Below are 24,266 nucleotides of genomic sequence, written 5' to 3'. Positions count from 1 at the left end.
ATTCATGCCAGTGGTTTCATGGTCAACATGTAAGAGCCCATGTAGGGCAGTGGTCCCCAACTTTTTTTGGGCCACGGACCAGTTTAATGTCAGAAAATATTTTCATGGACCGGCCTTTAGTGTGGGACGGATAAATGTATAACGTGACCGAGACAAGCATCAAGAGTGAGTCTTAGATGTTACAGAGGGAATCTGGTCATTTTTTAAAAATAAAACATCGTTCAGACTTAAATATAAATAAAACGGAAATAAAGTAAGTTATTTATTCTTTCTCTGCGGACCAGTACCAAATGGCCCGCGGATCGGTACCGGTCCGCGACCCAGGGGTTGGGGACCACTGGTGTAGGGTACAGACTTTTCCTGTGGTGAAGCATGTAATAAGTCAGGGTTTCAGTTCTAACATGGACCTGAGTGCCTGGTGACTTAATGTACTCACAAACAGTGCCCAAGGTGGGAGAGAGTCCAGCTTGGCTTTTTAAAAATAATCCCTAAAAGTCCTAACATGGTAATTTTCTGCCTATTTTATTTTCCTTGATCTTGCTCTTGCTCTATTTCTGTTAAATGTGAATCCAGGAAGACAGGCCCAACCACAGTCATAATCACAAGAGCTGTACTTTAATTTAGAGCTTTATTGGGTGGCGAAGATTGTGCCAGACACAGTACACAGATCATCTCCCTCAGTTCTAATAGCAACCTCCGGGACAGCCACTGTGTCTTTCCCCCTTTTCAGGGGAAGAAATTGGGGCACAGAAAATTCACTAATCTGCACAAAGTCCCAGAAGATAGTGAGTGGTGGGATTTCCACCTGGATTAACTGAGAACAGAGCCTGTGCTAGTCATTCTTCTGCCTGCAAGAGGCAGGCGGAGGTGAGGTGGGGAGCTTCTCAGGGGAACAATGTAGCATCTGAGCCGTCTTCTATCTGAGGAAGTGCTCAATCACTGTGCTTAATGAATCCCATCATTGTGTTAGGGGCCTGGATTCCCCACCCCACCTGCATTCTCTTTATTTACTGGTCTTTAATTTTATAGTAATCTGCCCATTTCTCTCTACCACTCCTCCCATGAACTGTCACTGTCTCCCACCAGGGCCTGCAGTGAACATGCCTGCCCCTTCTCCAGTTGGTTCTCAGTATAGCAGCCAGAGGAACTGTTCTAAAAACTCAAATCTGAGCCCATTGTTCTCCTGCTTCCAGCCTTGCAGTGGTTCCTGCTCATTATGGATCAAAAACAACTACCCTTTTCTGGCCCGACAGATTCTGCAGGGTCTGGGTCCACGCGGACTGACCTCACGGACGCCATGCTTCCTTCTCACTCTGCCTTCCCTTCAGCCGCAGTGGGCCTGCCTTCTAACTTCCCACCCCAGAGCTTTTTCACATGTTGTTACCTTTACTGAGAAAACTCTTCTTCCTTGTGCTCCCATTGTTTCCCCCAACTGCTACCGCATTTTGCCCTCAGCCCAGAGGTCCTACCTTAAGGGAAGCCTTTTCTTGACCCTACATTTTAAGTTTTTCCAGCTCAGTTTCCCATGTATCATGATATATTTGTGTGATTGTTTAAAATGTGTGTCCCACTGTACCTCCAAGAATGTATAAAGTGCTTGGGACATAGTGGGTATTCCATAAGTATATATTAAACCAGAGAATGAATGAATGAATGAATGAATGAAAGAAAAATGAACAAAATATGGCCCTGGCCGGTTGGCTCAGTGGTAGAGTGTCGGCCTGGCGTGCGGAGGTCCCGGGTTCGATTCCCGGTCAGGGCACACAGGAGAAGCGCCCATCTGCTTCTCCACCCCTCCCCCTCTCCTTCCTCTCTGTCTCTCTCTTCCCCTCCCGCAGCCAAGGCTCCACTGGAGCAGGGATGGCCCAGGCGCTGGGGATGGCTCCTTGGCCTCTGCCCCAGGCACTAGAGTGGCTCTGGTCGCAACAGAGCAACGCCCCGGAGGGGCAGAGCATCGCCCCCTGGTGGGCAGAACGTGGCCCCCTGGTGGGCGTGCCGGGTGGATCCCAGTCCGGCGCATGCGGGAGTCTGTCTGACTGTCTCTCCCCGTTTCTGGCTTCAGAAAAATACAGAAGAAAAAAAAATAGCCAGAAATAGCTTGTCTCAGACTCTTGGCTGGATGTTTCCTATTATTGGTGGGACATTTAGAAAACATAATTTCACTACATATGGAATTAGAGATTGATTATAGCATATATAGACTGCCTTGTTTTCCAGTCATCTCCTCTGGAGGCGAACTCTCAGGTGAAGTAATGTGCTCAGTGGCAGGTACCTTTGTTCGGACCTTTAATTGTGTGTAGGGAGAACAATACATATTTTCATAGCTCTTCAGGACATCTTTGGTATGCTGAATCTGTAGGAGATGCATCAATATTTGAAAATATTGATGTTTTCACATTGGAATTTTAGTGTCATTTAAGAACATACATTTTTGTTTTGTTCTTCTTGTATACCTGTGTGTTCAGAAGGTAATTAGATGACACGATCAGACTTCACCAATTTATGGCCTAAAGATGTGTGTGTGTACAAAAGATAGTGCCCATGGTAAGAAGCATCTTGCCTTTGACTCCCACTGGGACTGGGCAAGGGCACCCCTTCTTGTATTCCTAGGTCTGAGGGTAAGGGATGCTGTCTGGATCTCTAGTTTGTCAGCAGGAGAGCGTGTACAATTTACCAAACACCAGTTCCAAAAACGCCTCTTTGCAAATGCAAAGCAACTAAAGGTATATGATGGGCTGATGCCTGAGATCCCTTCAACTGAGAAAGGCACAAGCTCTCCGACAGTCCTCCTCGATTCTGTTGCTCTATTAAGTGTTAAAAATTCACTGGTATATGAAATGATCTCTCCCTTCCAGTTCTCTAAGAATGCACTGGCGCGGCAAGCCTCACCCAGCACCTGCACTCCGGGGGCTAAGTGAGCATCCACGGTGCTTGCCGGGCTGCGGCTGGCTTCTGGCCATGCCCCGGGTCCTTGCAGAGCCCCTTTGCAGTGTGAGGCAGCACTGCATGCAGGTGCAGTAGGGACTGGGTTAAACAGGTCTGCTGTTGCAGATAGACATGAGGCACCTTTCTGGCTGGAGCTGTGCGTGGATTGGAGTTTCCAGGGCCTTATCAGGAGCCACCCCTAGTGACACAGCCAGTGCCAGAACTAACTTTGACTTTCACTCTTCGCCAAGGGCTTGCAGAACACCTTAAAGGAAAAAGATGGAGGCGCTGAGAGTTCAGATGTTCATGCCCTGCGCCTTTGAAAGCTTGTATCTGTAAGTGAAGTCTTATTCTGGAAACAATCCTGGGACCACTTAACAGAAGTGATTATTTTTTTTTGAAGGAGGAGACCAGAGAAAGGGAAGGTTTTTTTGGGAGTTAAAAATACTTGGTGGCGTTAATCAGCTTGAGCTGAACCTAGGAGGTGGATACATGAAGGAGAAAATGAATGTTTTGGGGACAAAATGCTAGCTCTTGGTTTTGCCTTTTTGTTTACAATTGAATGTTGGTCTTAAATTAATAATGCCAAAAATGACTGCTTAATAAAATCTGAGAGCAGAGCTAGATTTATGATTACAAGCTAGACTGCAGTTCAGCTTTGTTATGAACTGAAAATGGCTTTTATTTCAGGAAAGAGAGTGTGTCTGATAATAACATTTGTCAGAACTATCCTATTGCAGACACTTGGGGTGTTTGCTTCTCCTTTTTTTTTAATTCCTGACTGTGGACTAGTAACAGTTGCATTAATAACATCTCCTTTGCATGTCTATGTATATGGATTGTTTTTCTCTCTGAGAGGAAGACAAGACATCTGCACATCAGAATCATCTGCGTGTACATGTAGAACGAGTTTGGGATAGTCACTTTTAGACTTACTAAAGCGGAAGCATCCTGAATGCATGATCCTCTCCCCAGCCCCTTTAGCGTCGGCTCTCAGTGTTAGGCAGTAAGATTTGGAAACAATACTAAAAGCTGTGTCCCTCGGGAAATAGGCATTCAAGCAAATCAACTTATGCAAAAGCCTCCTCTGGAGCTTAATAATTATTTACTGAATGTTCCTGGGTCATGAGAGAGGTTCTGATTAAGCCAGAAAAGCATCATGCTCAGCAGCTTGTGAAGGTGTGTTTAAAGACAGCAAGAATAATGGAAAAATACTAAATGTAGCTGGGCTATTTTGAGAATCTGATTCTTAAAAAAAAATTCCCAAAATTCCCAAAATTTAAATGTGGTTAAAGTGCATTACATTCAGTAGATATATCTTCAAAAAGTCTTACAGAAACTTTTTAAATGATTTCTAATTTCTTGTGCTCCTTTTGCTGCATTGAGTTTGCTTTTACAGATTATTTTTTCATTCTGTATGTCATTAAAACAGTTTAATTATCTCTCTAAAATGATAGAGTATTTTTAATGAACAAAGTAAATATAATTATGTATTTAAAATGTCATCATGCTAGAAATGTTTAAATTTCTGCTTTAAAATCAGATAGTACTAAATATGATAGCTAACTCTTGAGGTTCATACTCCATAAAAATGTCCTTTATAACTTAAACATTTTTTAAATATTAATTTTAAACAAATAAATGGATGTCATGAATAGCTAAAACATGTCATTCTGATGCAGCTTAAGTGCAGTGTGATGGTGTTACTCTTGAAGGTATACTTTAATTAATTCTTAATTTCAATGACTTTTGTTTAATTATTTGAATTTTTTTTTGTTCTAGTTACCTAAAGTACCTGGCATAGGAGCTTACTTCCCCATAAACTCAGAATGAAGTTCCTAGCTTTTGTCTTCGACAAAACTTGTTCTCTGAGCTATTGCTCATTAACTTCTTTGTGCCTGTTATTTGAAGGAGGGCACACACTATGAATTAATTGTTCCTTTTGTATTTTCCTCTAGGAAAGCAAAGGAACACCATAGCAACAGTCTTAAGAGTTTGGGCTTTCTAGAAAGTAACAATTGTAAGATGCTAAGAGATTCAAGGGATGCCAGTGCAAGAATTAAAGCACAGTGGAGTGGAGAAGAAATCCCAGCCAGACTTTTACTTATTGTCTATATTGTCTACATGATGTGCTGACCACCATTTATAAATATGTGTGTGTGTGTGTGTGTGTGTGTGTGTGTGAGAGAGAGAGAGAGAGAGAGAGAGAGAGAGAGAGAGAGAGAGAGAGGGGAGGGGAGATAGTGAGACAGACTCCCACATGCACCCCTACTGGGATTCACAAAGCAGCCCCCTCTGAGGCCGATGCTTGAATTGACTAGGCTATCCTCAGTGCCTGGGGCCGACCCTTGAACCAATAGAGCCCCTGACTGTGAGATGGGAAGAGAGGAAGAAGTAGGAGAGAGCAGGAGAAAGAAGCAGATGGTTGCTTCTCATGTGTGCCCTGACTGGGGATTGAACCTGGGACGTCTGCATGCCGGGCCGACACTCTATCCTCTGAGCCAACTGGCAAGGGCCCCAGTTGACCATTTACTATAAGGCAACTGTTTGGGGTAGGAGAAAACTCTATTAAATATATATATATATATATATATATATATATATATATATATATAGATAGATAGATAGATAGATAGATAGATAGATAGATATAGATAGATAGATAGATAGATATAGATAGATATAGATAGATATAGATAGATATAGATAGATATAGATATAGATTATAAGATCTTTTCTGACTTGGAAAGTCTTAAAATGTGAAGGGAAAGCTTGTCTTAGAATTAAGGCAATACAGTAAGTTTTCAGAACTCATACCTCCTTGGAAAAACACATCTCTGTCATTGGATGATTTAAGCAGATGGTTTGGGTAAAAGTCTTCCAACATCAAGGTTCTAGTATTATCTGATTTTATGAAGTGGGGTATTTGTTAGGATACAGGCACCAAATTTACCCATTGAACAGATATTTATTTCATTGTACTATGTGCCAGATATTCTTCTAGGTGCTGGGGATTCTATATGAGAATAAAAGAAAAGTTTCTGATCATGAAGCTGCTACATCCTTAAGTTTGGGTCAGGGCCAGTGACGGAGGACTCAACCTCATGGTCCAAAATGGCTGCTGGAGCTCCTGCTATTACAGCCAAATTCCAGGACTAATGGCAGCAGTTTTAGAGAATGGTATGTCTCTTTAAGGAGAATTCCTGGATGTACTACATAACATTTCTGAATATCACTGGCAAAATGTAGGCACGAAGCCTAATTCCTGGAAACCTGGGGAATATTGTAGGTGGCAGTATACTAGCCCAAACAAGGAGAAAATAGGGAATAAATATTAGATTGGTTGAGTTTTAGCTCTTAGGTTGAAACTTTGATTTTTTTTCCCCAAAATAACTGGTATTTTCTAAAATGTCACAAAAACCCTCTGTGGTATACCAGAACACACCAAACTGGCTTAAGTAAAACGAGAGATTTATTGGTACCTATAAATCAACATCCAACATGCAGAGTTAGACATGGTTTGATTCAGGTGCTACTGTCTTCCAAACACTGGTTCCTTCCTCATTCTTCTCAGTTCTATGTTCCCTCTTTCAACTCACAGTACTGTTTCATCTTGTTTGGATTTTTTTCCCCCAGATAGGCCCTGGAAGTTCCAGATTTACATTCTACATGCTATCATCTTTCCAAATCTTAATATAAAGAGAGTTATTTTACCCTAGTAGTTCTAGTCAAAGGCATAGGGTTGACTCTTATTGGACTATCTTGTAACAGAGCTCATTCAATGTGCTAGGCCAACCTGGGAAGTAGCACCACGGTAACCTCATGAACTGAGCATGAGGAGGCTGGTTCTTCAAAGTGAAATCAAGGTATTTTATCAAAGAAGTGGGACAGGGTCCTGGGTCGGCATAAGTGACATGTGAACACCATGAGTCATTAGTACTATTTGCAAGGCTGCCTTCTTTTTTTTAATTTTTTTTTTGTAAGTGAGGGGACAGACAGGTATCAGATGCACAGGAAGGGAGAGAGATGAGAAGCCTCAATTCATAGTTTTGGCACTTTAATTGTCCATTGATTGCTTTTTTATACATGCTTTGTCTGGGGATCTCCAGCAGAGCCAGTTACCTATTGCTCAAGCCAGTAACCTTGGGCTCAAGTCAGTGACCTTTGGGCTCAAACCAGTGACCATTGGGCCATGTCTATGAACCCACACTTAAGCCGGTGACCCCCTGCACTCACGTTGGTGAGCCCATGCTCAAACTGGTAAGCTCGGTGTTTCTAGCCTTAGTTTTTAGCATCCCAGGTCAATGCTCTATACCAGGCGTCCCCAAACTACGGCCCGCGGCCCCCTGAGGCCATTTATCTGGCCCCCTGCCGCACTTCTGGAAGGGGCACCTCTTTCATTGGTGGTCAGTGAGAGGAGCACTGTATGTGGCAGCCCTCCAACGGTCTGAGGGACAGTGAACTGGCCCTCTGTGTAAACGTTTGGGGACCCCTGCTCTATACACTGCGCCACCACTTGTCAGGCACAAGGCTGCCTTCTACACCATGACAGGGGCACTCATTGACTGCTCCTGAGACTATAGTTCATACTTTTGTCTTGATTTCCATACAGTATTACAAACTTAGTGGACATACAGTAATTGTTAAGTGATTGCAGTGTAAGGTTTTTACTGTTATGTTGTCAAGACAAGTGTACAGAACATCCCTGTGCCTGAGACACTTATTTGAATAAGAATAGAGAGTTTGTCTTTAAAATGTTGTTTTTGCAATTACTTTCATACAAACATCTGAATTTTGTCATACTGTCAAAAGTTTTGGATTAAAAGTTCTCCCTTTGAAAATACAGTAGGTGGTATCAATTACAGGCCGTATCAATTGCATACACCTCATGGGGGATGAGCTTTTCTGAGCCTTTTAAAACATTGCAGCTAGTTATGAATTGGGACTCCATAGTTGGGCAGAGTAAGCAAGAATTCTAGAGTGTGGTCTCGTGGAAGGAAGCTTGAAATGAAGGACGGAAAGCTTGAGCGTGGGCACCTGAGCTCCTCCTTTAGAGCTGTTCGGTGGTCTGACTTTTGAAGACAGTTTTTTGAAGGGAATTGAGTGTTCAGAGTATGCCACACCATAGCAGCATCTGTGGAAAAATGGAGATCAGTGTGGTCATAAAGTGAGAAAATGACATCCTTGTGTCCTTAGTTGACAATATTTTTTATTAAGAGCTTGACATTCTCCTTAGTTGGAGTATATAGAAATGAGATATTCTTTGAGAGTGGTGAAAATAACCAACTTAAAAAAATATGGTGATGAAAATTGCCTGGAAAACATTGTTCGTATATTACTGAGTTCTCTTAACATTTTTGGTCATCACTCCTAAAGAAATTTTTTCAAGCAAACATTCTCAACATATTTTAATTTTATTTTATAAAATGTATACTAATATATTATACATGTACAAAAATAGGAAATAAAATGATGGATAAAATATACATATAAAGAAATGTTTTAATTTTTCTTCCTATACCCCAAGGTATCTTTCTTTTGTGTCCTCTTTTGAAGAATATTGATGTATTGGGAGTATTATTAATGTTCTATTGATTTTGACTAACTGGTTATTGAGCTAACCAGTTATTGAGATTATACTCACTGGTATCTGCTGAAGGTCTGGTTTAAGGACTATTAGTCTGAAGTAGATATGAAGATCCAATTTTTGTCAAATAATTGTAAGTGTTGATAAAGATTTCAGATTTTAACTTACATATCATTGGTAGGTTGGTAATTCTTTTTAGTATGTTTTCCTCATTCTGTTTAATGAAATGTACAGAGCCACAGAGGACAGGACTCTCTACTTTGGACACCATAATATCCCTCATCAGAAGCTTGTCTTTGAAAAGCATACAGATGTTTGTTGAAGGAAAGAAGAGGAGAAATACGAGCTGTTTGCAAGCCATTTTTATTTTCTGTGCACCAGGCACCTGTAGTATTGACTGTTTGAGCTGGTAATATTTATTACTCCAAAATGCTGGAATTTGGGCAGGTTGTCTTCTTCTTTCTTTTTTTTGACCACTAAGACCCAGGATTGGCAATAACATAAGTTAGGAAGATCTCAATTTGTGAAGCCAAACTCTGAAATCTGTTATTTTCACAGTGACATGGTTATACTCTCAGCTATTTTAAGTATAAGTGCAAGTAAAAACAAGTAATTTTTTACTTAGTTCAACCTCAGTTTTTCTTGTTGGCAATTGTCTCCACTATACATGGTGAAAACTTTGGGAAGACTGGAGAGATGAAGATAGTGAAAGTGCTGATCATTCTGAAATGCTCGAGTGTCATTTCAAATGAAATCATTTACCAACTCTTCTTCCTGTGATCTGTGCACATGAGGCACTTTCAAAAGCCTCCTAAGAATTTCTTTCAGCTGACAGAGCAAATTGGTTGGGAACTGTGCCTCTAGATTCAGCCTTTATGTTGGTTTTAGTTATAATAAAGTAGTTGTTTGTAACCATAAAGATCCATTGGCAATGTCTGGACTGGTGTTTTTGTCTGTCTGGGTATATGGCCCATTGACCCGGCTGAGGAGGCCTCCCCCTGCCATCCCTCCCCCTCCACCCCACCCCATCCCATCCCACCCCAGCTCACATCATCCCAACCCACCCCACCCACCCCATCCTACCCTACCGCACCCCACCCACCCCATCCCACCTCACCCCACCCCACCCCACCTCACCCCCATCTCATCCCATCCCATCTCACACATTGATTCCGTTTCAGAAGGACTTTCAGAGCCCTTGTCAGGCTTCTGGACATGGGCATGGAATGTGAATTTCCTCAGACATGGATGAAAGTACTCTGGTCCAAGAATTGGAGATATGGGTTCATGTCCCAGCTCCTACTAAATGGCTGGATTTTTTTGGGTGTTTGACTCTTAGTTTCTGAACATGGCCAGGCATCAGAATCAGCTGCAGAACTTTTGTAGACATATTGATTCCTGGGACTTACCAATGCTGAAATCAATATCTAGGGGTGGAGATTGGGCGTTTTGATTTTAGACAGCGTACTCAGCTGATGTTGTGACAGCCTTGTGCATTTGGAAACCCCTATGGCTTAACTTATCCATAACATAGATTTCTCACCTGTACTTCTTGAAGCAAATGTTGTGCCTGTCTGTGTCCACATCTCCACCGTGGCTGTGAGCATCGCTGTGTGCTTTCCTGGCAGAGCTACTTGTGCCGTCATGCAGGTAGATATCCAGCTTTTTACTTTATGACTCATGAGATATTGCAGGATCAGTTATCTTCTCTTTTCACCTCTGAAAAACTTTGTCAAGTTCTCTGAATTAATTATGGATTGCCTAAACCTTAAAAGATCAATCTGCTATGGCCCAGACTTGCATATAGATGTATACAAAATTGCTTCCTTGCACCTGGAAAGAAGTAGCATGTTTATAATTTAATACTTTTACTAATTTTTGAACCCTGCTCCTATTTATTAGACTGTGTTTCAGTCATATGCTTAGCTTTATTAAAATCGAATTTAGTGGGATGACATTGGTTACAAAGCCATACAGATTTCAAGTGCGCAACTCAAAAATATGGAATGCTTCCTGAATTAGTGTGTCATCCTTGGTCAGGGGCCATGCTAATCTTCTCTGCATCGTTCCAATTTTGGTGTATAGGCTGGTGAAATGAGCACCATGTGCTTAGTGTTTCACACCTATTACAAATTTTAATCCTCATCATAATGCTGACAGGCAGACATATTAAAACTCTTTATTAATAAGAAAAATCAAAGCGCAGAGATGGCCTAATTAGGCCACAGTTCCAGGTTAGTAAGAGGCAGAGCTGGGTTCTGCGTGAGAAAGTGAAGAGAGGAAAAGCGGCAAAAAGTTCACCAGCTCCTTCAGCCCAGAGACCAATTAAACTGACCACCAGTTTCCTCCCTTGGACGAGCCCAGTGTGCACACCGGAGACTGACCTCTAAGGTTGAGTCAAGGGCTTGGCATCACTCTCCAAGGTGAGGAGCAGTCAGGCAGGTATCGTTTGGATGCTGGGGTGATGGATTTCCTAGAATGTCTGAGATATTTAAGTAGTGAATGAAGGCAGTGGAACGAACTGTTTGAATTTAGGAATATACCAGATTATTTGGAGCACATATCCACCAGGTACCCGTGACTACCTGGTGTCCATATTCCAGCTGCCGGGTTGAGCGCTTTAACTTCCTAACATTAGCCACTCAGTCAACACAATACCTCTGGGAAGAGCATTTTGGAGAGGTTCAGAGAGGTGGAATGGCACCTTGAAAGACCACTGCTCACCAGGGACTGAACTAGAGTTTGAGCCCAGTTGAATACAGTCCTCCTGAAGTCACTGTTTAGAAATTCCCAGTTCTCAGGGAAGCTATGTGTCTGGCTTTAGTTATCCAGATGAGTGCCAGTAAAGCTTTTGTCTCTATCTTTTTTTTTAATTTTTAAAAAAATTTTCTTAAGTGAGGAGTGGGGAGGCAGAGAGACAGACTCCCGCATGTGCCCCAACCAGGATCCACTTGGCAAGCCCCCTACAGGGCGATACTCTGCCCATCTGGGGCCACTGCTCCGTTGCTCAGCAACTGAGCTATTTAACATCTGAGGTGAGGCCAGATCCTCAGCTCCTGGGGCTGATTTGCTCCAACCAAGCCATGGATGCAGGAGAGAGAGAGAGGAGAGGGGGAGGGGTGGAGAAGCAGATGGTCTCTTCTCCTGTGTGCCCTGAGTGGGAATCGAACCTGGGCCTTCCACATGCTGGGCCGATGCTCTACTGCTGAGCTATCCTGCCAGGGCTCTATAAAGCTTTTTTTCTTTAGGTGGCTTTCAGAGGGTAATTTCTTAAGGTGAGATGTATACTTTCCCATGTGGAACTAGATAAGAGTCGAATAATCTAGATAATGGACTTAATTTTAAGGCACCACATAAAAATTTGATGGCCATGGCTTTAACCTCTATGAAATCAGAGAACAGGTAGTCCCAGCACAGAGAAAAACCTCAATGATTATTTGTTGAATAAATGACCTTTACATCCTCTGATTAGAAGGAGTCAGACTCATAGAATTAGGGTTATCTAACAGAGATGGATTTTCGTAAGCCCTGGATGAATTCAGTTAGCTTTTAAAATTAAATATGTTTGGACAGCTCTCCTTGCTTACCATTAGTGGCTTCAGTATAAGGTCCTTATTTTATTATTTATTTATTTATTTAAAGGGGGCAGATAGAGAGACAGACTCCTGCATGTGCCTCGACTGTGATCTACCTGGCAAACCTTGTGTGGGGCTGATGCTCGAATCAACCAAGCTATTTTTAGCAACTGAGGCTAACACACAATCACAAATGAGAGAGGAAGTGGGAGAGAAGGGAAGAAGAAGAGGGAGAGAGAAGCTGATGGTCACTTCTCATGCGTGCCCTGACTGGGAATCGAACCTGGGATGACTGCACACTGGGCAGGTGCTTTATCCACTAGCCAACCTGCCAGGGCCAGGTCTTATTTTAAAAATAAGCTTTGCGGTCACCTTTAATGTTCTCACCTCAATTATGAGTTTAAAAGATTATGCTCATTTGTCTTGCTAACTTTTGGAAGTGTGGATATCTTTTTTCTGTCTATAAGGTGATAATTGCAGGTTCAATTATTTCTAAGGGCATGGGATGTTCAAAAATGGAGAGTAATGCTGACAATCTGGGAGTTATCTTAATGATGTAGAAATGTTATTCAGGGAACGTGCGCAATGAAGTGACTACAATCTTCCTCGGTACTTTATTTTTGGAAGATTTATTAATAATTGCAATTAGTGAGCTCTGCCAGATTTTCTTTAGTGGGGGTTTCCTGTCTCAAAATGTATTTTTTTTCCTGTTTGGATATTTAAGTAACTACTTTAAATGATGTTATTGTAGACTTTAAAGTGAAGCCTGACCATGGTTGATCACTCATAATTTTAATTTAAGATGTCTCAAGAATGCTTTACTGTTAATTGAAAGGGTTTTCTCCCAGTATCACTACCAGTGGCTTGTCCTGAGCAGCTAATTACTGCGATTATCCCACAGCTGCGTTTACAACAGCACAAAGGTTTGCTTCTGTATTTATCAAAAGGATCAGCCTCTCTGGGAATGCTGTAACCTGACAGGCTTTGAATACTAAGACTATTTGTTTGTTTGTTTATTTATTTATTTATTTTAAATTGTGCTCCCCATCACTACCCTTCTTTCCTTGGTTTAGGTAAGTATATTTTAGTTTTCAAGGTCTCTTAGTAGATCTTTCCAGGTGAATATATTATTTTGAGTAATAGCTACTTTTATTATGTGGATGAATACACAGCGTTACAGTCAGAAGCAGGATGTCAGTTTTGTTTAATCTTTGTGTGTCTGTAGGAAACTGTAAAAAAAAAAAAAAAGAGAGAGAGAGAGGATTCAGTTCTTCTGGGATGCTGAAGACACCCAGGAAAACCAGTATACTGGAGAATCCCTACATTCCCATCTTATTGTCAAAATACTGTTGGTGGTGATCCAGTCTCCTTTTTCCAGCCAAGTGTTGACTGCGATCACTCAAGTCCTGTCATCGTGTTCTTAAATTAGTGGCATATATTCTGCCATTGAGAAAAATCATTATTGTTTTGTTTACTTTAGGGGGAAAAAAGACTAAAGAAGAAATTTACCTGTAATTCTACTTCCATGCTGGCAACTGTGGGCATCTTTATACATTCCCTGGTAGTGATGTGCATGTATTTGAATGTATACATACTTTACTTATTTTAAATTAGAGTGTAAATACATTTTTAAATCCTACTTTTTAATTTACTCTTATTATATACATTTTCTATATTGCTCATAAAAATTAGGGAATATTTCAAAATGAATATGAAGCGATAAAAAAAGAAGCATTTGATTTTCTTTTATTAAACAAGAACATCAGAAAAGCAAATGATAAGTCAAAAAACGTTTAATTATGCAAATGAGATGCAAACCCAACTTTGATTTCATTGGTGAAAATGCACTATACAAAAGGCTGGAAGTACTGGAGTATCGGCACGTTCCCTGACCCCCTAATTTTTGTGAGCAGGTACTTTGGTCTGTAGTTGTGTATTTAAAAAAATACTATGTTATCAAATTCATGTATTAAGATTTACTTCTTTTAAACTTATTTTGTGCTTAAATCTCTTTAATGGTTTTAATTTTTCTCTCCTGTCTTGTTGAGGTGTAATTGATGCAAATTGTATACATTTAAGGTGTATAATGTGATAATTTGATACGTGTATTTATTGTGAAATGATTATAATCAAGCTAAATAACACACCTGTCACTTCACATAATTACCACTGTTTTTAGTGAGTAAAATTATTACCTATAGCCATCATGCTGTACTCAGATCCCCAGAAAAAGTCTGTACCCTTTGACTAACATCTACCTTTATAATTTACTTAACTATTCTTAACAAGTGTAGGTGTTTTAGAATTGTTTGCAACTTAAAATAGCTTTGTAATGTCAGGTTTTCTGCATTTTGAGTTATTTTCTTAGGAAAGTTGTCCACTAATGAAATTTTGAATTAAATTATCTGAACAATTTCATAGCTTTTGATAACACTGTTATGGTTTCTTAAATTACTGTAATATATATCAGCAATGGCTCAGAGAGATATTATCATTAGGCTTTTTCATTAGCAATGTAAAAAAAATTGGATCGTACCTTGAGTATTGTTTTGCATCTGGCTTTTCTAAGTATATTAAATTGTGCCCTTCCTCATTCTCAATACCCACCTGGCACCATACACACTTAGGTTATTACAGTGTTATCGACTCTGTTTCCTATATTTCAGTTTATATCTGTGTGACTGTTCTGTAACTGCCCCTTCTTTGTTTTTTTGTTTTTTGTTTTTTGTTTTTTGTTTTGTTTTTTTTTTTTTTTCATTTTTCTGAAGCTGGAAACAGGGATAGACAGTCAGACAGACTCCCGCATGCGCCCAGCCGGGATCCACCCAGCACGCCCACCATGGGGTGACGCTCTGCCCACCAGGGGGCGACGCTCTGCCCATCCTGGGCGTCGCCATGTTGCGACCAGAGCCACTCTAGCGCCTGAGGCAGAGGCCACAGAGCCATCCCCAGCGCCTGGGCCATCTTTGCTCCAATGGAGCCCTGGCTGCGGGAGGGGAAGAGAGAGACAGAGAGGAAAGCGCGGCGGAGGGGTGGAGAAGCAAATGGGCGCTTCTTCTGTGTGCCTTGGCCGGGAATCGAACCGGGGTCCTCCGCACGCTAGGCTGACGCTCTACCGTTGAGCCAACCGGCCAGGGCTAACTGCCCCTTCTTAATCTCTTCCCCTTTTTCACACAGTCCCTCAAGCTTCCTCCCCTCTGGCAACTGTCTGTACTCTGTGTCTGTGAGTCTGTTTCTATTTTGTTTGTTCACTCATTTTGGTCTTTAGATTCCACATACGAGTGAGATCATATGGTATTTGCCTTTCTCTGACTGGCTTATTTTATTTAGCATAATACCCTTTAGGTCCATCCAGTTTGTCACAAATAGTAAAGTATATGATTGTCTAACCACTACACTGTACACCAGAAACTAATACAAATAATATTAACTGCAAACTATAATTGAAAAATAAAATTTTAAGTTCCTTTAAAAATATAAATTTTAGAAGTATGACTTAAAAGAAGAATTACAAATAAGTTTATTATACTGTGTAGTTGTTATTCAGAACAACAAATATAATTCCACATCATTTTTAATGGCTGCATTATATTACCTTATATGAACCAATCACAATTTACTGAAACAGTTTCTAGTGCTGAGTAGCAAGGAGACTGCTAGCAGGACTTTTATTATGTAGTTTTCTGGAACAGGGGAGGGTGAAGCACAAACAGTTCTTCATCCTCTAGCATGTTCTGTTACCTGCAGAATTTGAAGGTGTTCACAAGGATGGCCAATGATTTACGGGATTTAATTATTTATTTTTTGTTAGAAGATAAAGACTATACTGGGTTTATACTCAAGGAGGGGAATAAGGGTGTTTCCCTTGGAGAATGACTTACACAAGAGTGAACATTTTCTCAAATGTTACTTTTTTTCCAGTTTCAGATGCTAAGATTTTGTACTGTTTGTCCCAAACATATATATGTTTAGTTGAGAGGAGGGGAGATACAGGTACAGACTCTCACATGTGCCTTGACTGGGATCCACCCGGCAGCCCTGGGGCTGATGCTCCAGTACTGAGCTATTTTTAGCACCTGAGGCTGATGCGATCCAATTGAGCTATCCTCAATGCTGGGGGCCATGCTCCAACTAGTTGAGCCACTGGCTGTGGGAGGGGAAGAGAGAGAGAAGGGGGAGGGGAAATAAGCAGATGGCTGCTTCTCCTGTGTGCTGGGAATCAAACCCTGGACATCCATATACTGGGCCAACACACTATCCACTGAGCCACTGGCCAGGGCCCATAAACATATTTTTTATAAAAATATATTGCTAGACAGTGGGACACTTGAATCCATCTAAACAATAAATTAAAAATTAATAATAATTAAAATATATATATATATTGCTATAAATTGAAAACAACTAATGGTGATGGAAGGAGACTTGACTTGGGGTGGCAAATGTATAGTGCAATATACAGAGATTTATTATGGAATGGTACATCTGAAACCTATGTAAATTTATTGACCAATGTTACCCCAATAAAATAAAAAAAATTTCTACATAATAATAATAATAGCAACAGTGACTGTTTATTGAGGCAGTACTACGTGGTGCTCTTTGTATTAGATAATTTATGTGAACTTTTCTATTTTATTTAATCCTCACAAAATCCATATGAGTTAGGTCTTTAAAATATAGTGATGAGCCTGACCAGGCGGTTGCACAGTGGATAGAGCGTCGGACTGGGATGCGGAGGACCCAGGTTTGAGACCCTGAGGTCACCAGCTTGAGCAGGGGCGCATCTGGTTTGAGCAAAAGCTCACCAGCTTGGACCCAAGGTCGCTGGCTTGAGCAAGGGGTTACTCAGTCCGCTGAAGACCCGCGGTTAAGACACATATGAAAAAGCAATCAATGAACAACTATTTGTCACAATGCACAATGAAAAACTATTGATTGATGCTTCTCATCTCTGTTCCTGTCTGTCTGTCCCTGTCTCTCCCTCTCTCTGTTTCTGTAAAAAAAACAACATATATATATTTATTATGGAATGGTACATCTGAAACCATATATATATATATAAAATGATACATGATGGACACAGAACACAATCAACAGTTCAAATGCTGTAGAGATGTTTACCTGAAATCTATATATTCTTATTGACCAATGTAACCCCATTAAATTTAATTTCTAAATAAATAATAAAAAAAGAAAAAATAGAATGATGCAACTGGAATTAAACAAACACCTCCCATTTTGATAAATGGGTAATTGAGCAAATAACTATTGTTATCCCTCTTTTCTGGATATGGTAACTAAAACAAAGAGGGGTTTAATAACTTGATGATGTCACCGAGCTGGCAGTTTAAGCAACCCAAAACATATATAGAAAAATTAGGAATTTTTTTCTTCTTAACTTATGACTAGTGTCTAAGCATTTTGAATAATTTGGGGAAGAGCAAGTCCCACATGAGAAGTAAGCTACACGGGGAAGCACAGAGTACACAGAGGAGACAGCCCAGCAGTGTGAGTCTGCGGGGCAGACGGTAGGAAGAAAATCGGGCGGAGGAGGACTGGGCTGTCAACCAGCAGGTCTCCTCCTTTCTCAAAGACTGAGCTCCCGTTCAGTGCTAACGTTCTCATCCAAATGCATCTTTCATTAATGATTTTACTTCCCGTACTTTAGAAAAATATTTCCATTGACACAATTCACCTTTTTCTTTAAAGCACTCCATGTTAGTAAACATTTTAGACATCTGCAAGGAATTGGGATAACATGTAGAAGTAGTTATTTGGTTAGATCCGGTATAAAAGCAAATCAAGCAATTCATTCTTAAATGTGGAAGCCCAGGTACCATTGAAATGCGTTGCTTCTTGGCCTGTTGTATGGCAATGCTGTATTTGGTGGTGAGTAATATGCAATCTAAAGTGTAAAAAAGCAAAAAACAAAAATACTCAAACCAGTTAAGCCACGTGATAGAAATGCCTAGATGTAATCAAGCTAACTTATTTTAATTCATCTGCTGACTTCAGTGCTGCTACCTTTCCAGTCTTGGAGACGACCCTGCAACCTGATTACATGTAGGCTTATTTCCTAGTTTGCTGCAATTGAGGATACCTCAAAACACAAAGGGTCTAATTAGGAAAGTAAATGTGTGTTTTTTTTGGTCTTTCTACAGCAGTTCCGAGGAGCATCCTGGGGCCTCCAAGCCTCCGATAAGCTCCTCCAGTATGACATCACGCATCTTGCTACGCCAGCAACTCATGCGTGAGCAGATGCAGGAGCAGGAGCGCAGGGAGCAGCAGCAGAAGCTGCAGGCGGCCCAGTTCATGCAACAGAGAGTGCCTCTGAGTCAGACGCCAGCCATAAACGTCAGCGTGCCCACCACCCTTCCCTCTGCCACCCAGGTGCCGATGGAAGTCCTTAAGGTATGTGAGGATTGTTCTTGTTTGTTGGACCAAGCCCTCTGCCAAACCAGCATTTTCCATTTTCTAGGTGTTTTATTTATCTGAATGTGTATTTGGTCATATTGACCTGTTTGGATCATATTTGTCATTGCAACCCAATTGATACCTCCATGACTTTGAATTTTAAAAGACAGATGCAAACTCCTGTAAATTTACTGGTAAACTTCACTTAAGGGGGGAAGAATGATGTTCCATGAGAAATCACAAGTAGGAATAGGTGTCTGCTTTAGCGATATCTTTCCATCTTTCTCTGGGAAAGGTTCAAATGTACAATTATCTAAAATAAACCTCTTCTAATAACTTATATACATTTATCCCTAATACATTTCATGGCCATTCTTTAATTTTCTCCTTTATTTAGTAAATAATCTTGACTATGGAATATGATTCTTTTAGAAAGTCTCTTCAGATAGAAAACTCTAGAAGAGCTTCCTACGCTTTAATAACCAGAGCACATAATTGTCTAACAGAAGTGAGTTGTCTGTTTTGAGTCTCTTTGATTTCTTCCTGGAGTGGAAACTGCAGGAGGCTGTTAGCATCATTTTATCAGGGACATACACCTTCCTAATTACAAGGAAAATTGTAACAGGTCTAAGAGTAGAATTCTATCTCATGCATGTGTCCTCCACATCAAAATGGTAAGATACTCCTAGTTTAAAGATAATTACTCCAACTCTTACATATGACTGATGCAAGGAAAGTAAGTGAAGTTCTCTTACTTAAAAAAAATTTTTTAACCCTTTCACCTAATAGATAAATTCTGAAGAGTCCTGAGTGTAACTGTTCACTAAACAGTGTGAACTTTACACACTGGTGATTCACTTGTGGTGTTTGCATTCACTTGTGTGGTCAAAAATAAATCTCCAGATATTTAAAGTTACTACTAAAGCAAATAGAGGGGCTGATAAGTTATAATTGGGAAGAACATATAATCCTTACTAGGAAGTAAGAAAGAGATTCTTTAAAAAAACATATTTAAAGTCAATTGTTTTATATTTACAAAGACCTTTTAAAAATGTAGTGATGAAATAATAAAATTCTTTCATGGAAAAAAATTAAAATTCAGTTAGCGCAAAAAAGACCCAAACAGTTTGGCATAAAATTTTACTCAAGTTGATTGAAATTCTGGATATTGCCTCAATTAATGAATATTTTATCCCTTCTCCTTTTACTGTCCCCAAGTAAAGGCAAGGTTTTCTTCTGGGGATAGATTATATATTAAATCTTTCTGTTCTACTTGAGTGAAGATTGACAATCACTAAGTTTTTATAGATTTAAGGTTTATTTAAGACTTGTTCTGGTCTCCTGTTCATAGAAATCATAATTGTTTTGTCTATACCTTAGATTATTTAAAGTTGTATGAATTGGTAATAAAACATGGAGAGATATATCTTATTTTATTCACTGTAATAGTCAACTCTTTAGATCTGAAGGACAAGTTTTAGAAGAAATATCATGGGTTTGTGTGAATAGTTTATGTCCAGTTCAAAGGTAAAATTTAATATATTAACGTATATTAATTGAAGTCAGTATTCCTATTAAGGACATTATATTCCATGGTGGAGAAATTACCCAAATAAAAATGTGTTGAACTATTTCCCTATTATCTTAGAAATCAGCATCATTCCTAAAATTTTTTTATTACTTAAGATACATTATTTTGAAAGTGATTAACATTAAAAATCTCTACTACATGGTTAGAGTCATATACGCATCTCCCTCAGGTGTGGTTTCCTGTAACACTGACCCGAACTGCAGCCTTTACTTTCATGTGCCAGAAAAATGTCCTAAGTTAAAGCACAAATAAATTATTTAAACTGGGAGACTAAATCTAACTACAAATGAGCAATTGGTAAATTTATTTCATGTTAAATATAGTTGTTTTCTAATGTGTGCATTTTTTACTTCAGTTATGTAAAGTAGTGAAGTGCGTCATATAACCAAAGAACAAGAATGTTGGCATAGCAATGAGGAGAATTTGATAGCTGCTTAGACAGATTTTTGTAATTTTAAGTGAAAGACCAAGTAGAAAAATATGATTTTATATGACATTATAAGAAATTCAAATAACATTTTTAAGGAGAGAACCATGTAAATGATTGCTTCAGATACTTAAAGACTTTGTTCTTATGTACTTTCAAAAATTGTATGTATAAATATATTATGAGATATTTATTATAGAAAGGTGAGATAAATATAATCTTTTCCCATTTCATTTTAAATCTTAAGCATTATTTTGTAAAGACAATGGTTAATAACAAAAACAGTTAATTTGCTTGATCTTGTACCATTTTCCAATGAATTTACATATTCAATGAATGAGTAATATCGGGTATACGAATTGAGCATATTATGATACAGATTATATTGAATAAATATTTTCTCATAGTGTAGCCTGAATAAACTCCTCATTTATTTTTTAAAGATTTGAATTGCTGAATTGGAACATACCTGCTTCTCAGTGGAAGTTGAGGTGTGCATGTGCTAGAGAGCCCTAGTTAAGTCCTTCCATCGCCCGCTGGTTTGCAAGAACCTGATAGAAGATGACACACATAAGCTCAAGTTAACAACATTATACTGTCAGTGGGTTGAATGACTGTTTTGAAAAGCTAAATTAGTGTTTTCTGGTTAAACTACTGCTCACTAAAACTAGGGGATATTTCAAAATGAATATGAAGCTATAAATTATCCCCTAATTTTTGTGAGCAGTATATATAATATATATAAATATAATTTTTTATAAAATATATATATATTTAGCAGAGTTATGCTTAAAAATTATGAAGAGTTATAAAGCATATTTAAAAATAGTTCACAGCATATGTAAACCAGGTCTAATCTTTGGAATTTGCATTAGAGGGTGGAAATTTACATTCCTTTTCCTCCTGTGGTCGTCATTCAGTCTGTAAATTTGTGAAGGTTTGTGGTGTCAGACTCTGGTTTCTATACTGGTTTAATCAATTTATGGCTTTATTTCTTTTATTGTTTTTAATGTTGGGTGACATGGAATGATTATTTTTATTGCTATCTATTATTTCAGCACTCGAGAGATCTTCGGGTTTAAGAACAACCCTACTCAATTAAGGTTGCTTTTATATCCTTATACATTAACCAATACAACACATAATACATTTTTGTAGTAGAGAACACATCTTGTATTTTAAATTATGCATTATTAAAAAGAGTCAATAAGAGCTATTAATAGAAGCAGTTTCTTCTACAGGTGGGTTTTGTTGACATAGGAGTCATACAGACCTGAGGTTTGCAATTTGATCTAGCTTGCTTCCAAATAAAAACAGAGGACCCAGGAGTAGACTTTGTAGACACATGTCAGGTTTCACAGCTAAAGAAGTGTTGTGTACCAGCCACTATGTTATTGGCCTTACTCACATCAATCCTGTGTTTTTACTGTATCATCTGTCTAATGCTGATTTAGTTTGTTCCGATCTTGGACTGGCAAGTTCATCCTAATGTCTCTCCCCACTCCTTTTCACAGCGTGCACTCTGACAGTTTATAGTTTGTACTTAGAAAGCATTTCTCTGTTTAAAAATTTGCAGGGAATTGCCAAGGATTACTACCTCTCTCCCTTCCTTTCTGCACCTTGGGTTTTAAAAAATTAAGGGCAAGGTGTTCTCCCTGGAATAGATTGTCCATTGAAGTTTTCTGCTGTGCTTAGGAGGAAGGTTATATGAATTTAAACCCCTCCTTTAAAAAAAAGATTTTAACTTTCGGATATTTTAAGTAGTTTTAAATATTCTATTTTTTAATTTTTCCTTTTTTTCCAAATTGTCTCGGACAGTTTAAGGAATTAGGCAGATTATTGCAGACTTGGAAATGATATTTGCTGTTCATCAGATACAGAAACACATTTGGGCAAGGCCCACGGCATTGTACACTCAGTTCACTTGGGCATTTATGTGGTGGTAGTCTCATACAGTGGCTGCTGTTTGGATAGTTATTAGGGGAGTCGGAATGGAAGTCCTTCTTCCTTGTTCCCCGTTAGACACCCAGCATCCTTGAGCTTTTGCTAATAAGGGCAAGGAGAGATGACAAAATTGCTGGGCTTTCTCTAACTTACGAAATCTACCTGGTCTAGAATTTTCAAGGTGTTGCTTATTTTTTAGCTATAATAAAGTCACTCGGAAAAGGGTGTGTGGACTTTCAGAGGGCCGTTGGGTCACAAATTATCAGGAGAGATACTCCCACAGCTCATTATGCATTTAGATCTTGACCCTGACTTATTTAGCTGGGAACACAGAACATTAGCCTCACAGTGGCTGAGAGAAGCATGCAGACATGCACATCTCAGGTCAGTGTGCCTCAGTCCCTTTGTCAGGGGAAGCTGTTGCTAAAGGCACTGTCCCCATAAGAAAGAACATCTGAGAATTCTTCTAACAACATAGTCTGTAGGCTATCATATATTTACTCATGTTCATTTGTGGGCCATCATGCTTTTTTTTTTTTAAAGTATGAGTCACACAAGCATTCTGTGAGCCTGGATTTCAGGACTGTTTATGAACTTTAATGTCCTTTTGTTTTTGGATCAAACTCTGTGTGTGTAAAGTCACATCCTTCTCCAGGACAAAGGGACTCACTTTCCAGGTTCCCAGAGAAAGTCCTCATCCTCTACTGTGTTTTGAGACACCCAGTAGTATGTATCACTTTGATATGTTCAATGTCATACATAAGATAATTTTCTTTCTTTTAAAACTCATTTTTATGGATTAAAAAAAATGCAGACAATACTTGTTAACTCGGAACAGATTTTCACAGTGCAGCAGAAAAATTGCACGGGAAACTGCCCCTATGCTCACAATTCCTCTTCGTGGGGTCCCTGGAGGGCTGCTGTCACCTCAGGGCCCAGCCTTCCTGCCGGCCTTGCTGCTTTCCAGCCCTGCGCTCTCCTGTGTGGGAGGGGCTCCGAAGAATACATTTGGCAGTTTTGGTCAGGTAGACCTCAACCCTATTTTTCTCTTTGTTCACATTTGCAAATGAAACAGAAGAAATAAAATTTCTTCTCTTTCTGGGTTGTTTCCACTTTTGAGAATATGGCTTCAAACCCCATTCTTCCTTAGTCCAAATGGGGCCTTGTTACTCTGATTAGAAAGCAGTAAGTCTGTTCGGGGGCTCCAGGATGCCCCTTGGGCACTCACAGGGGCCTGTTTCCTCCCCTGCTGTGTGCAGCCCTGTGGGTGGAGACTCGGTGATATCAGGGCTGGAACAACGAGGCGCTCCTCAGAGTTGTCCCACATTACTGCTGAAGTCAATCAAACAACACAGGCTAAGTAGTGCACATATCTTAGCATATGCCTGTTACTAAGTTTAAGATGTCATTTTCTGTTGGCATTGCTTTTAGTGAGTAGTAGTAACTGGTAATGAGATGATGGCTGAAGAAAGTCATCTTCACTTCGATTTTTAGGTCTGGGCCACTTGAAAGAGCAGACTCATGGAGAGCAACTATCTAACACAAACTATTCAACCTTGACAGAGCTAAGCCTGTGAATTAATTCCATCCTTCCAAAAACACTGAAACATCTGCTGCAATCACATGTTCACTTGGTAATATTGCACTAAATGGGAATTGTTTCTCCTCCTTTGACCATGAGGACATTTTTATGTGGCCAAGGGGTACAGTAGAATCTGGTGTGATCTCCTCAGGAGGTTAGGGCTAGCTGTGATCAGGAGCACCTGCACATGCAGGTGTCAGAGGGACCCCTTATCTATC

At 39.7% G+C, this 24,266-nt stretch overlaps 1 protein-coding gene and 1 non-coding gene across 5 annotated transcripts in view; one reads left to right on the top strand and one right to left on the bottom strand.

The window, feature by feature from the left end:
* The window catches only part of MITF (melanocyte inducing transcription factor), a 294,883-nt gene that overhangs the window by 165,408 nt on the left and 105,209 nt on the right, over positions 1-24,266 (top strand). For 2 of the 4 annotated variants that reach the window (XM_066350621.1, XM_066350620.1), the window contains exons 1-2: positions 3,177-3,260; positions 18,252-18,501. In XM_066350621.1, the coding sequence (XP_066206718.1) occupies positions 3,205-3,260; positions 18,252-18,501 (306 nt within the window). In that variant the 5' untranslated portion in view covers positions 3,177-3,204. Of the gene's footprint in view, positions 1-3,176; positions 3,261-18,251; positions 18,502-24,266 lie in introns of those variants that run through there. The other 2 variants (XM_066350619.1, XM_066350618.1) reach the window with 1 other exon arrangement.
* LOC136382661 (U6 spliceosomal RNA) lies at positions 10,508-10,614 on the bottom strand. Its single transcript, XR_010747287.1, has one exon. It is a non-coding gene; the product is annotated as a U6 spliceosomal RNA (small nuclear RNA).

Source organism: Saccopteryx leptura, chromosome 10 (assembly GCF_036850995.1).
Source record: "Saccopteryx leptura isolate mSacLep1 chromosome 10, mSacLep1_pri_phased_curated, whole genome shotgun sequence".
Classification (NCBI taxonomy): domain Eukaryota; kingdom Metazoa; phylum Chordata; class Mammalia; order Chiroptera; family Emballonuridae; genus Saccopteryx; species Saccopteryx leptura.
Note: the sequence above shows the minus strand (reverse complement) of the source record. Positions and strands in the feature narration are given on the sequence as shown.